Source organism: Furipterus horrens, unplaced genomic scaffold, assembly GCF_987537825.1.
Source record: "Furipterus horrens unplaced genomic scaffold, mFurHor1.1.pri manual_scaffold_9, whole genome shotgun sequence".
In the NCBI taxonomy this organism is placed as follows: domain Eukaryota; kingdom Metazoa; phylum Chordata; class Mammalia; order Chiroptera; family Furipteridae; genus Furipterus; species Furipterus horrens.
Genome location: NW_028327179.1, coordinates 89352464 through 89366864, shown reverse-complemented (window position 1 = coordinate 89366864; position 14401 = coordinate 89352464). Strand labels below are relative to the sequence as shown.

General features: G+C 40.2%; 1 protein-coding gene across 1 annotated transcript in view; it reads right to left on the bottom strand.

Annotated features, from left to right (window-relative positions):
• EXOC4 (exocyst complex component 4) overlaps positions 1-14401 on the bottom strand; it is a 689199-nt gene that overhangs the window by 632843 nt on the left and 41955 nt on the right. The window contains exon 4 of the mRNA XM_090287528.1: positions 5692-5876. Within this exon, the coding sequence (XP_090143654.1) occupies positions 5692-5876 (185 nt within the window). The remainder of the gene's footprint in view (positions 1-5691; positions 5877-14401) is intronic.

The window sequence follows — 14401 nt, the reverse complement described above, 5'->3', positions numbered from 1 at the left end:
CACCTATCAAGACATTTTTTCCACTGTTCAGATAAGTTTTTGAACTCATCGACTTTGATGCTTTTAGTGCTTCTGCCATTTTTTTGTTTCACCTCTTCTACATCAGCAACATGTTTCCCTTTGAGGGCTTTTTTCATGAGAGGAAAACAAAAAAGTTGCTCAGAGGGAGATCGGGTGAATAGGGAGGGTGAGGCACTAGGGCTCCAAAACCACTGAACGCTCAGCGTGTTGTGGGCAGGTGCGCTCGTAAACCACCCATCATAAAATAGGCAAACGCACTGAAAGAGACTTCAAAAGAAACCCACTAAAGCCAAGCACAGCCTCTCACAACAACACCACCTGGTACATTGATACAGATTGGTTCCTGGAACTCACCTAGTGGAGGGGATAATTCCAATTTGGGATTAGGGTCTTTCTTAAAAATACAAAAAAATTAATTTACTAATATAATTTTGGCATAAGGTCCTTCCAAAACACTGAGTAGAATAAAGCCTCTGACTGTCCAGTCATTCCTGCCCCCTACGCACACACACACACACACACACACACACACACACACTATCCATTATCTTTTTTCAACATTCTTTGGATGATCCTGTATATAATTTTAAATCCTAGTTTTTCCCTTCAACAGTAAACATTTTGCCATTTCATTAAAAATGATCTTCAAAAGCATCATCAATAACTGTATTATTATTAAAGTAATAATAATATGCATACATGCTCGTGACGAGCATATTCACAAGGCAGAGGGCATGCTGTAAGTCCTTGCCCAACCCCCGCTCCCCATTTTTATTTCCCATAGGTAATTCCTTTTTCAGTGATTCAGCATTATCCTTTCAGGAATTTTCTAAACACATACATTTATATCTATATATAAAGGATACAGGTTTAAATATGTGTAATTTCAATGCTTTTCTACTTCGAAAATTTCTGTTCACTCTATGTATGTGCTTTCACGTGAATTCTTTTCTCCGGCAGTGGAAACCTGTTGGGTGTTTCTGTGTTTGTTTTTGGATACCAACTATCAAAACAGTCTGCATTTGGAGAGACTCTCCACTGGCCAGGTCAAAGCAAAAAAGAAAGAGGACACTACTTAATATTGTAAAAGCTGAAGGAGGCTACACATGTGCCAGGCTCAACTAACTGAATGCCTCCGGCCAGGACTCTGAACCTTGAGGACAGAAAGAAAAGATGGAGGGACATTTAGAAAACATTTACCCAAGAGTCAAACATCCAGCAACTGCAGGCATGGGGCCAGCAGGGCAGCAGCCCAACCAGACAGACCCTTTCCATGACGTGTCTGTGATGTGTGTTCAGCTGCTTCATCGCCCTTGGTCCCTCCTGGGTTTTAGAGCTGATCATACAGACCTCCTGCTCGTAGACTTTGTGACCTACCTGATAACTTCCCACTAAATTCCTTTCCTTGTTTTACTTTCCAGGACTGATTTCTACTATTGGCAGTCAAGAGCACTGGCTAATTCATCATCCTTTGCAGTAGACAATATGTTTTATTTGCTGTTTTCTCTAGTGATTTTTCAATATAGAAATCTTTAAATACACATATCTAGGTTAATATACACAAATTTAAATAAATTAAACATATTTTCTCCAAGTATTAAAATCCAAAATAAAAAACTTCCGACTCAACTTAAGCAAGAATCCAGCATTCCTTTCTACCTCCTGCCGATCCAAACTTCCCTGTCTCTACTAACAATGCTGAGATACACAATAAATCCTGTTTATTACATATTATTCTCTGACCACATATACCTTCTTTTCCTTTTTATCATGTATTTATTTTTACTGAAATACATTTGACATATAACATTGTGAAACTTTAATGTGTACAACATGTCAATTTGAAATATTTATATATTGTAATATGACTGCCATTCCAGTGATAATTAGTACTGCATTTTTTAAAGACATAGAACAAAATAATCATCAGATTTGTATAAAACCACAAAAGACAATAGCCTAAGTAATCCTGAGGAAAAGAAGCCAGAGGTATCACACTACCTGACTTCAAATTATACTACAGAGCAACAATTATCAAAACAGCATGGTATTGGCAGAAGAACAGACACACAGACCAATAGAACAGAACTGACAGCCAGAAATAAAACAGTATGTATATGGCCAAATAATTTTCAACAAAGGAGCCAAAAATCATACAACTGAGAAAAGAAAGCCTCTTCAATAAATGGTGCTGGAAAAACTGGAAAGCCACATGCATGCAAAAGAATGAAACTAGACTGCTATTAGATATTTTCAAAAGTTATTTTCAGCTAATATTCTTGACCTTGTAAAAACAGATTAGTCAATTATTTAAAAGTTTACATATTTACTGGCATGCAGGCCTTGCAGTAGTTAAACACTACCTACACCTTATCTATTCTCAAGCTGCTGAATGTGATTTATATCTCTGAGTTCATCACTGAGTACCCTTCTCAGAAAATAAGTGATTTATTTTTGGTTAATTTGTATCTGAGAATGTCTCTCTGCCACCCATGGATATTAATGTATCTTAGCTGGGTATAGAAATCTTTGGTCCCAACTCTTCCGCATTCAACACTTGTGGGCTTCGCTCTCTCTGCTATATTCTGGCATTTCTTGGTCAGCAGACCCTGATTTTCACTCCTTTCTGTCGGTCAGGACTAGGCTAACTGCATAAGACAGAAGACCCATATAGTAATGGCCTGAGTAAAACAAAGATTTTTCTTCCTGTCACACAGAAGATGAAACCTGTTCGGGGCTATTAACAGAGGATCTGTGTCATTAAAGAGATCAAAACGTGGCTTCCATCCTGAAGGTCTCCTCATGTCTAAGATGGACTGATGGCACCAATCCACGTCCTACATGGGAAGTAAAAGGCGGCAAGTGAAGGGTAAAAAAGTATACCAATTTAGTTGGCACCTTTAAAGAATTTTCCTATGAGCCCCGATTCAGCCACTTGCAAGCAGAAGTCTCACTAATTACCATTAGCTACATAGGAAGCTAGAAAATGTAGCCTTGTAGCTGGGCATATGGCCACCAGGAACAAAGTAAATTTGTTGTTAAAAACGAAGAAGGGGAGAATAAAAATTGGATAAGTAAATAACTATCACTGTCACCACAGATAACATAAATTTTCTTCCTGTTGCTTACAAAATTTGTTTTTGAACTTCATAAATATTTCAAAATCATATCTAAGAGTAACTTTTTTTCATTCATTTTACCTTGAAATCTGTTGATTTGCAGATCAAGCTCTTTTCTCTTTTTCCTGTTTAAGTAGGTTTCTTTATTTACACTATAGGTGTTGCTTCTGTTTCTCTATTTATTTGCTGGAGCTGCCATAACAAAATATCTCAGACTGGGTGGCTTAACAAACAGAAATTTATTTTTCACAGTTCTGGAGGCTAAATCCAAGCTCAAGACACTGGCAGGGCTGGTTTGTTCTGATGCCTCTCTGCTTGGCTTATACAAGGTCATCTTATCACTGTGTCTTCACATGGTCTTCCCTCTGTGCAAGTCTGTGTCCAAATTTCTTCTTACACGGCCATAAGATGTATTCGATTAGCGCCCACCCTCATGACATCACTTTAACTTACTTACTTCTTGAAAGATCCGACCTCCAAATTTAATCACAGTTTCTGGTACCGAGAGTTAGAACTTCAACATATAAATTTTAGGGGGAGACAATGCATCCTCTAACACTATAATTTTAGTGTTATTCTGCAGAATACCTAAATTGCTGAATTGATATCTATTCTCCATATTTCATACATATTATCTTGCTTTTGTCATCTTGTCTCTTCATTCTTAATAACGAGGAAGTTTTCCTTCCATAGCACTGATTCAATTCTTCTCACTAATGCTTTAAACAAAGACTTTATTTCCTAACTTTATTTTGCTCTTCCTTATATTTTGATCATGTGTTAGTTATTTCCTTCTGTATCTTTCCCATTTCTATTCTTATCATTCCTCATTAACGTTTCACAGAAGCTACATGTTTCCTGCATACGACCACAAAATTTCAGTAACATTCTACAATGAGCACATATTTTGATGGCTGGCTGATCAAGGCTCAGCAGCTCGGCTGGCCTTGGATGAGTTCCACATGTCTCTCAGCCTCGTCCTGGGACCAATGCCATCATGGCAGCGGCAGAGGCACGAGAGGGCATGCTCACTGGCACCAGCCCCTTTCAGGCCCTTCTTTCTGCCATGTGCTAATCAACTGGCAAAAGCAAGAGCCCATAAACTGAAGAGCAGAAAATACACTTTTCCCACTAAAGTGGAGTGATAATTTTGAAAAATAATTCAACCTACTATATCTTCCATCTTTTGAGAAACCATAAGCTTTAGTCTCCTAAAGTTTTCCTGTTTTGCTTTATCAAATTTTTTTCAAATAAATGCTGTATATTGTTTTAATTATTTAGAGAGAGAGGAAAAAGGAGAAAGAGAGAAAGAGAGAGAAACACTGATTTGTTGTTTCACTTATTTATGCACTCATGGGTTGATTCTTGTATTTGCCATGACTGGGGATTGAACCTGCAACCTTGGCGTATTGGGACAATAGTCTCACCAACTGACCTACTTGACCAGAGCTAAATGATCTTTTCTGAGACCTCAAGGTAATGCTCATTTTCTCTTAGGCTACAGACTATTTTCACAGGACCCAGAGTATTTTTTTTTTTAATCCTTACATGGGGAGAAATCTATTCAGACCTGCTCTTTTCCACGAGACACTGTGGAAGGAAGTTCCTAAGCCTGGACCCCACCCACCACTACTCTCTGCAAAAGTACTGGCAGTTATTCTATTCATGTCCAGTGTTGAAATTAAGTCTCAGGTACATAACCAACCTTTAGCTCACCTTGGGTGTCAGGCAGAAGTTCTTCTAGTGCCCACATGCAGAGAAGAGATAGAAGCTCCTCTTTCTCTGGCAGTGACTCTGACTAACCTGCAGCTTCGCACACAAAGTCGGAAATCTTTGAACAGGAAAGGACTTTAAAGATTTCATTCCTGGAGTGCACTGCTTCCAGTGCTCCTCTTGTCCACAGCTAATGAAAAAGTAGGACCAAGTAGACTGCAGCAGACAGTGCTAAACTGCCCTCTGAAAAGACCTCATGGCTATTTTAAAGGACTCTTGCAAGGATATGACATGCACAGCCCTCTGCTACATGGTAATAATCCCGATGTTGTACTGTCTCAGCTCTGTTAAGATCTGGTCTATTCCCCGACCACCTCTACACTAACCTAAAGAATTTCTTGCCGCGGGCCCTTCAATACAGGACTCTCCGGAACTACTCCAGAAAAAGGATTGTCTAAAGCTGAATACAACGCGAGTAACAAAGAATCTAACTTCAGTTCATACATCTCTATTTCTTAATTAGGTTGACGTCACTATCTACTTTAAGGGTTTTCTTCTCTTCCTTCTGGGATAAACCAGAGTATCTCTGATCCAGTATATTAAAGGCCCAAAGTATCATCAATGTTTCTTATGTATCTTTACATAAGGACCATAATAAACGTGCAATGAAGGAATGAACAACTTTGAGTGTCAGCCTTTCAGAATATGGAGGATTTTTGAAGACAGTATGTTAAAAAGGTAAGTAAAATAAACCACAACAATATTCTGAGAAGTAAACAATAATCCTTAAAATTCTCATTGCCATGGCACACGGCAGCAAAGAGCCTCTTTAACCAACCTCATCCTCCCCTTCTCCTTGCTGCGCTGCACAACGCGGCTGGTGGACTTGATGTACAGGTGCCGGTGCAGCTCATCTATGAGAACCAGGTGAAGATTCATCTTTTTGCTATGAAGCTCCAACCTAAGGTCGCTCAGCCCTTCCACCTGGAGCAGGGGGCCCTCCAAAGACTCGACTGCTGACACCTGAAGAGGAGGAAAAAGGACGATTAAGTACAATAACTAAAGAATCTGGCAATATGAAAGACTGTTTTTAAAAGATACTGTCAAAAGAGAGTTTATGAAAACCTTATAAGCATACATCCGACTCTAGAGTACAGCAGCCCCCCCTTCTCCGTGGTTTCACTTTTGACAATTTCAGTTACCTGCTGGGTCCAACCAAGGTCCAAAAATATTAAATGGAAAATTTACAGAAATAAACAACTCATGAGTCTTACACTGCAGGCCATTCTGAGTAGTGTGATGAAATCGCACACCATCCAGGTCTGACTGGCCCAGGACATGAATTATCCCCGCGTACCGAGTATACACACTATACACACTACCTACCCTGTTAGTCACTTGGTAGCCACCCCAAATGCAAGGGTAGTGATGCTGATAATTTGAATATGCCAAAGACATGCCATAAAATGTCTCCTTGAAGTGAAAAGGTAAAAATTCTCAACTTAATAAGGAAAGAAAAACAAACTGCGTGCTGAGATTGCTAAAACCTGTCTTCTTCCTGTGAAATTGCCTAACTTATAAATTAGGCTTTGTAACAGGTGTATCTAAAGGCAGAAACAATAGCATGTACAGGGTCCAGTACTATCCACAGTGTCTTGCATCCACAGGGGTTTTGGAACATATGCCCTGGAATGAGGAGGGGTTTTGGCATAGTGTGGATAAGCCCTAGTTCTGCCTTTGAAGGACTTAACATCTGAGACACAGAACGCTAAAGAAAACAATCTTGATAAAGATAAACAGGAAGGCATCTAAAGTACCACAGCCAAGCCATACATACAATGTGTTCCCACATACATTGCCTAGCAATGGACACAAGCAAAATGACCTCCCCAACTGAATGATTACATCATTCACATTCTCACAAGAATTCCTTATAGTAATGGTTGAAATCAACTTCCAAGGCTTGCCTTTAAGACTAAACAAAAGCACACTATAAATTGCGTCCATCATTCTTATGGTGCTGATGAATCAGAGCTTGGCGAGCCCTAGCCTACTTGCGTGTCTACATGAAGTCAGGCCCTCTGGTCAATGCAATTTTTGCAGAAATGCTACAAGCAGACGTAGGAGTCATCACCGCTCCTCAGTCTAAGCCAGTTTGATAGAGGAGATGGAATTTCAACAGCGAACAGAAGATAAACTATGCAGAGGGAGACACTCCTGGGGTAAGGTGCAATTTGGGAGATTTCAAGACAAAATGCACTGGATGAATAAAAACGGTGTAGTAATGCCTACAACAACTGAAGAAGACAGGGACTCAACGAACCTGGAGCGATTCATTTGAAACCAAAGTGTATAGGTTTCAAAAAAAAATAGCATGTATGATATGATCCCACTTATCCATGCATATAAAGTTATATTTATGTCTTTATGTATAAAGATCTTATGTATTTTTAATGAAAGAAAAAACCTTAAAGTAAAGAGAATATTTTAGGTACTATTCCTTGGGAGAAAGAAAGGGGAAGGTAGAGTAACACAAAGACTGCAAATGTAGTAACAAGAACGACAGAAAAGAAATGACCACAGCTGAACTTGGGGGGCGGGGGGGGGGGGCGCTCACCACCAAGCTCCCCAAAGGGATCAATGTGCTGTGACTATTACCTGCATAGGCTACACTTCTAAATACTCCTAATATGTGCAAATAATGGCAATACTAATAATCCTTACTTCGGGGTAAAAACATTGAACGCACTTACGCAAATGAACATGCCCCTACAAAATAAAGCATTTCCACGGAAGCAACAGACGATGAAAGCCATGAAACCCACTGGTGGGAAGTGCGGATCCGAGATCTATACCAATACATGCAGTCATGGCGGAGCTCGTGGGTGGCGAGCGCAGAATGCTTGGGAGCTGCCTGATGCGAACTGGCCTGAGGGGGGGAGGCAATGCAAAGGCAAACCCCCAAACATCTCACTTGTTTCGTGATACGCTATCATCAAATGTCAGCAGCAAATTAAGTTCCCTTAAGTTAACCAAGAAAAAGCAGGGAGTGAAAGAGTGAGTGACAGGCCCCGGGCCGGCTCTGCCCTCTGGAGTCTGCAGTTCCTTTCCGTGCTGACACGCAGCTGCCCCCGCTCATGGGCCGCGGGGCCTCGCGCGAGCTGCCAGCAATGCCAAATGGAAAGGCAGCCTCACAAAATGACCAAAGTGTCCCCAAGGAGGAAAACATCAACAAATTCATTCACACTTATGCTCTAAAATGGATTTTAACTTGAGTCTCTAGCAGAGAAAAGAGGGTGCATTAACCTTTAGTGACATCCAGCTCCAGAAAATGAAAAATAATTTGGTAAACCACTGGTCCATCATGGAGCCTTATCCCTTATGGTAATTAAATCCAACTGAGATATTTAAACTTAAAAATCACCCACTGCACATCCACACTTGATTTGTTTGTAGGAATTTACATGAAGGTTTTTAACCTAAGTAACTCAGGTTCCAAATACAAAATTATATGACGGTGTCAACTTTCAAAGACACCTAATCAAAATGTTTGAAAATAATTTTAAAATTTTATTTATTGATTTTAGAGGGGGGTGAGGGGGGGAAGGAGAGAGAAACATAAATTTGTTGTTCCACTTACTTCTGCACTCACTGGTTGATACTTATATGTGTCCCAACTAGAGATGAAACCCGCAACCATGGCGCTATCTCTAACCAACTGAGCTACCCAGCCAGGGCTTAAAACGTTTTAAAATATAGGTAAAACACTTATCACAGTGCCTGGCACATAATGAATGTTCACTGAAATTATTTTTAACAGAACCTACTCTACGGATAAAGAAATTTCAGAGGGCGTAGCATTTTCAGTAAAGTGCTGTTTCCTTCATAGAACTTTTACAACTATTTAGAAGACAAATTTTCTGAATATGTTCTATTGACCCCAAATACAAGTACATACAATCAACATGCATACACAGTCAAGAGCTGTCTTAAAATTTCAAAGATCTGAAAACCTTACCACAACAAGAATAGAGAATAGTCTCTTACTTCTATACAAAAGTACAGTGCTTTATTTTCTGTCCTTCTCTTATTAAAAGTCTATTTATAAAGCTATAAAATGGAAGTTAGGCAAGGTCACTGTCTTGCTTTACTCTAACCTTACTAAGCGGTACTCAAACAAATTTGAATAAAATAGTTATTAATGCAACATTTAAGCTCTAGAACACCACTTTGGAAACCTGCAGCTTTATCTTATCTTGCTTTAAGTAGCCTGTACCATAAAGTTTGCTCATAAAGAAAAACTTGGTGAGGCAGCAAACAGGCAACGCAACAACCATGACTGATGGTCATTTCTGTTGCACTGGGCGCGGCGGAGGAGTGAAGTCTGGCTTCCAAGCACTTACTAACATTAAGGCATCACTAAAAGAGAAGTCCATCTACATTTAGGAGTGAGTATAACTACTAATAAAAATACAACTAAAGAGACTTCTTAAGTTGTATGAGGAATGGTTATTTCATAAATTCTTTCACTGTTTTCCAAATCCAATGACTACAGAACACTTTTAAAGTAAACACACTGATGAGACAGCAACAGCAATTCAAGAGATGCAGTTGGACCAAAGTAGACAGCAGCAAAATGGTCTCACAGGTTAGTGGCTGTGAGAAATTATCAAAATTGGGTTCACAGGTGTGACTATTTGTGACACTAAATAACGTCACAAATATATATATTAAAATTGTAGGACAAGACAGCAGAAGAAAGGTCAAATAGACAACAGACGGAATAGTTCACTGGTGAATGTTGCCTATATATCTACTCACCAACCATTTATCATCCATTCAGGCCCAAATGACCTCTACTATGACCTCCTAGAATTCTCAGGTATGCCACACCATTTCTTATAGTAGATTACTACAAGTAGGTAATGAGCCAACTAATGTATCTGGAATTTTCCTTACATGTATTTGTAAAATTGTTTTGGGGGAAAGATACTACCAGTAGGAAATGTTTTCACAGAACACCAATTATTATCTAACAGAACATTGGTATTCTAGTCAACACAATTGGAAACTGCTCATTTAGAAAGCAGAAACCTGTTTTCGAATAAAAACAAGTATTCCCTTTAGGATTATGAAAATAAGCAAACATTTACAAAACGTCTTAACACATGATATTGAACAGGACAGCATGTTTGCTATTAGAAACCTACCCGTTAAGAAAACAGAAATTCAAAAAAATGTTCCCATAACTCAAAAAATAGGTCAAAAAACAGCTAAAATATACATAATCGAGAACTGCCTGGTTTTTCAAATAATTTTAATGTTGAGATGAGGGGTAAGTCCACAACAAAAGAAACCTCTGTAATTAGAAACTATAATACCCGTAATTTTTCTTTCCCAAGTGTCTATTTCTCAATTTCATTTTAGTTTAAATGAGGAAAGGACGATTCCACCGTTAAGCGTCTGTCTTCTGCCAGCCTTCCACAGGCTGACTAGGTGAAGATCTAGCTTTGTGCTGTCACATACACCAGCAAAAATGTTTTGGAGAAGCACCAAAGCTGGTCATTCTCAACAGCTGCTTCACTGAAGAAAAACACTAGAGGGGAAATTACTGGTCTTTTTGTTTATTTATTTATTTATTTTTTAGTTGGGGGCGGGGGGGGGGGTGAGATACACAAAGGTAAATGACATTAGTAACTGTTTCTAAATAGAACTAAGGTTCCAGCCAAAATAAAGAAGGGAAACTTGTAGGTATAAACAAATGAACAAACAACAACAACAAAAATCAAACCCTGATAAGTAAACCATCTGCTAGCTAATGAAAATGCTTATTTTGGCAACAACATTCCCTAAGAAAGCAAATGTTGCCACTGTTGAGTCCAAAACAAATATTTCCTTCAGGATTCTGATAATTACACGGTTCCAAAATGTTTTATCACTTTTGAATCAGTCTCTTTGTCTCCCTTAAGGAAGCATTTTTTGTTTGTTTGTTTGTTTGTTTTTGGTAGTAAGACAATATAAACATTCTGAAAATGTTGCCTTGGAACACGCCTTGGAACCCAGAAGAGGAAGATGCTTTGGGCTCCAGCAGGCTCAGCTTCCCCAGTGACTTAAAGCCTCCGGGCTATTGACAGTTTCATACCTAAGACAGGCTTCCCGAGAAAGCTGGAGCACAGGGCAAGGCCAAGTGCCTGGAGCAAGAACACCTTTTTTCCCCTAACTCCCCAGCCTGTAGCTAATCAGTGATCAAATCAGGCAATCAAAAATGCCCATTCTAAAAATCAGTTTGCTAACAAAATATTGATCTGACCCATTCAGGCGCCCCTTCCCCTAAGGAAACCAGAGACCTATAACGCAGACTCAGCATGCTCTCACCATTAAAACAGGATGCTGTCTACCTCCACTCTCCCTTCATTACTTTACTGCCAGGGTGATTGCATGTTTTTATTTAATAAACCTTCATAAGCTCAAATGAAGGGTTGTTATTAGTTGAGCTAACAGCCAAATGATTATGCTCCAGAGAGATATCAGTGCTTGTTGGTGCATTAACAAAGAGAGCAGAAGGGCTGAGGTCAAGCACGTGTCAATGTAAATGAGGCAATATTAGGTACTAACCAGCTTAATGCAATAGACTGCCTGGAAGATAATGGAATTTCCAGGATAAAGCAAATGAGATGAAGTTATTGATAAGTGAATGCAGGGAGGGGGGCTGTGAAATAAAGGAAAGGCCTTTTACTTGTGAATTTCTTCTTTAAAGTATCTTCAACTCTATCTTAGAAAACAAAGCTCAAAAGAGATCAAATGTGACTTCGAGCTTCATGAAAAATCTATCCTATTACTGCTGTGAAACAGAGACTTGTTCTAAAGGCATACCATTTTAGTAAGCTATTCTTAAGCTTTCTTTGGAGATCCCCCTTCATTTTTGTTTCTTTCTTTCTTTCTTTTTTTTTTTTTTTCTTAAACATCAAGGCATTCTACCACAAATAACTCCCATATTTTATTAACCCAAACATCCAGGGAGGGGAAGCCAGTTCTTCTAAGATATTCCACTGGCCTGAGCATCACAGAATGACAGTACCTGAGAAGTAAAATGTAAGAATTTTTATTGTGAGGGACCTTTAAAGGTTGTTAAAACTGGGGACCCACCACAATTTTACAGATTAAAAAAAAATGCAAAAATGAACTTTTTAATTTTGTTATTATATCAATTACGTTATTATAGTAGTCTCAATTTTCCCCCTTAGCCCCCTTCCACCCGTCACCCCCCACTCCCTCAGGCAATCCCACACCACTGTTCCTGTCCAGGGGTCATGCGTATAGGTTCTTTGGCTGCTCCGTGTCATACTGTACGTTACATCCCCATGGCTATTCTGTAGCTACCTATTTGTACTTCTTAATCCCCTCACCTCTTCACCTCTTCTCCCACACCCCCTCCCATCTGGCAACCATCAAAATGCTCTCTGTATCCATGATTCTGTCTCTGTCCTTGTTTGCTTAGTTTGTTTTTCAGATTCAATTGTTGGTAGATTTGTATTTATTGCCATTTTATTGTTCACAGTTTTGATCTTTTTTTAAATAAGTCCCTTTAACATTTCATATAATGGTTTGGTGATGATGAACTCCTTTTATTTTTTCTTGTCTGGGAAGCTCCTTATCTGCCCTTCAATTCTAAATGACAGCTTTGCTGGATAGAGCAATCCTGGCTGTAGGTCCATGCTTCTCAAGATTTCGAATATTTCTTGCCAATCCCTTCTAGCCTGCAAAGTTTCTTTTGAGAAATCAACTGACAATCTTATTGGGACTCGCCTGTAAGTAACTAACTGCTTTTCTCTTGCTGCTTCAAAGATTTCTGTCTTTATCTTTAACCTTTGGCATTTTAATGTGTCTTGGAGTGGGTGTCTTTGCATCCATCTTGTTTAGGACTCTCTGCACTTCCTGGACTTGTATGTCTATTTCCTTCACCAAGTTAGGAAATTTTTCTTTAATTACTTTTTCAAACAGATTTTGAATTTCTTGTTTTTTCTCTTCTCCTTCTGGCATCCAATGATGCAAATGTGGAAATGTCTGAAGTTGTCCTACAGGCTGGTTACGCTGTCCTCGTTTTTCTGGACTCTTTTTTCTTCTTCTTGTCCTGATTGGTTGTTTTTTGTTTCCATACGTTCCAAATCTTTTATCAGATTTTCAGCTTCATCCACTCTACTGCTATTTCCCTGTAAATTGCTCTTTATTTCAATTAGTGTATCCTTCATTTCTGACTGCATCTTTTTTATGCTGTTGAGGTCCTCACTAAGTTCTCTGAACATCCTTATAACCAGTGTTTTGACCTCTGTTTCTGATAGATTGCTTATCGCCATTTTGTTCAGTTCTTTTTCTTGAGTTTTGATCTGTTCTTTCATTTGGGCCATATTTCTTTGTCTCCTCATTCTGGCAGCCTCCCTGTGTTTGTTTCTAAATGTATTAGGTAGAGTTGCTATGCCTACCTGTCTTGGTAGCATGGCCTAATGTGGTAGGTCCTGTAGGGTCCAGTGGCCCAGCCTCCCCTATCACCTAAGCTGGGTACTCAAGGTGTGCCCTTCATGTGGGTTGAGTATACCCTCCTCTTATAGTTGAGCCTTGGTTGCTGTTGGCAGGTCAATCAGAGCAATTTATCCAGGCCAGTCAGTTGCAAGGATGGGCTATGACCAATGACCACCAACCTTTGCCCTCTGTGGAGGGGTGGGGTGGTGGTGCTCCAACCTGGCCTATAGCTGTCCACTGGTTGTACAGGCCCTGAGTTTTCCCTGGTGGTGCAGGCCAAGGTCAGCCCCACTGGTGTTTTGCCCAGGGCCACGCAGCCTGAGCTACAGAGCAATCTGAGATGGCTGCTACATGTGCTGGGCTTGGAGATTTCCGGGCAAAACCAAGCTGTGATTCTACACTGGCTGCTGCTAGTACCCTGCCTGGGGCCACTTAGCAGGAGGTATGGGGTGAGGGGCTCACTGAGGCCAGCTGTTGCTTGTTTGAAAGGATTTAGGAAGTTGTGAAGCTTGGGACAAGAGCAGCCATTCACATGGAAAGCTACTGTTACCAGCTATAAGTTGGGTAGGATGGAACCTCGGGGGATCTCCAGAGTCGGGCAACAGTGTTAGCCAGGTTGATGGAGGCTCAGATGTGGCACCCGCCTGTCTGCTCTGTGGCTCTGCCTGCCTTTCTGTCTGGGAGAAAGCTGTCCCCCAGATCTCACCTTGATGCCAGCCACTTCAGTTCCTCTCTGTATGCCACTGGTGCCTTTCAAGCTGCTACCCCAATGCTGGAGCTCAGAGGGAGTGAGTCTCAGTAAGTTCGTGTGTAGGTTCTTTAAGAGGAAATGCTTGGGACTCTAGAAGTTTCTTCCACCTACTTAATCCCTACTGGATTTTGTAGCCAAAAGTTATGGGGACTGGTACCCTGGGCTGAGGGGCCTGGTATGGGACTGGGACTCCTCGCTCCTGACATACCACTCCAGAATTTTTATCCAGCACACATATTGTGGGACCAGCCCATTCCACATCTCCGTCCCTCCTCCCAGT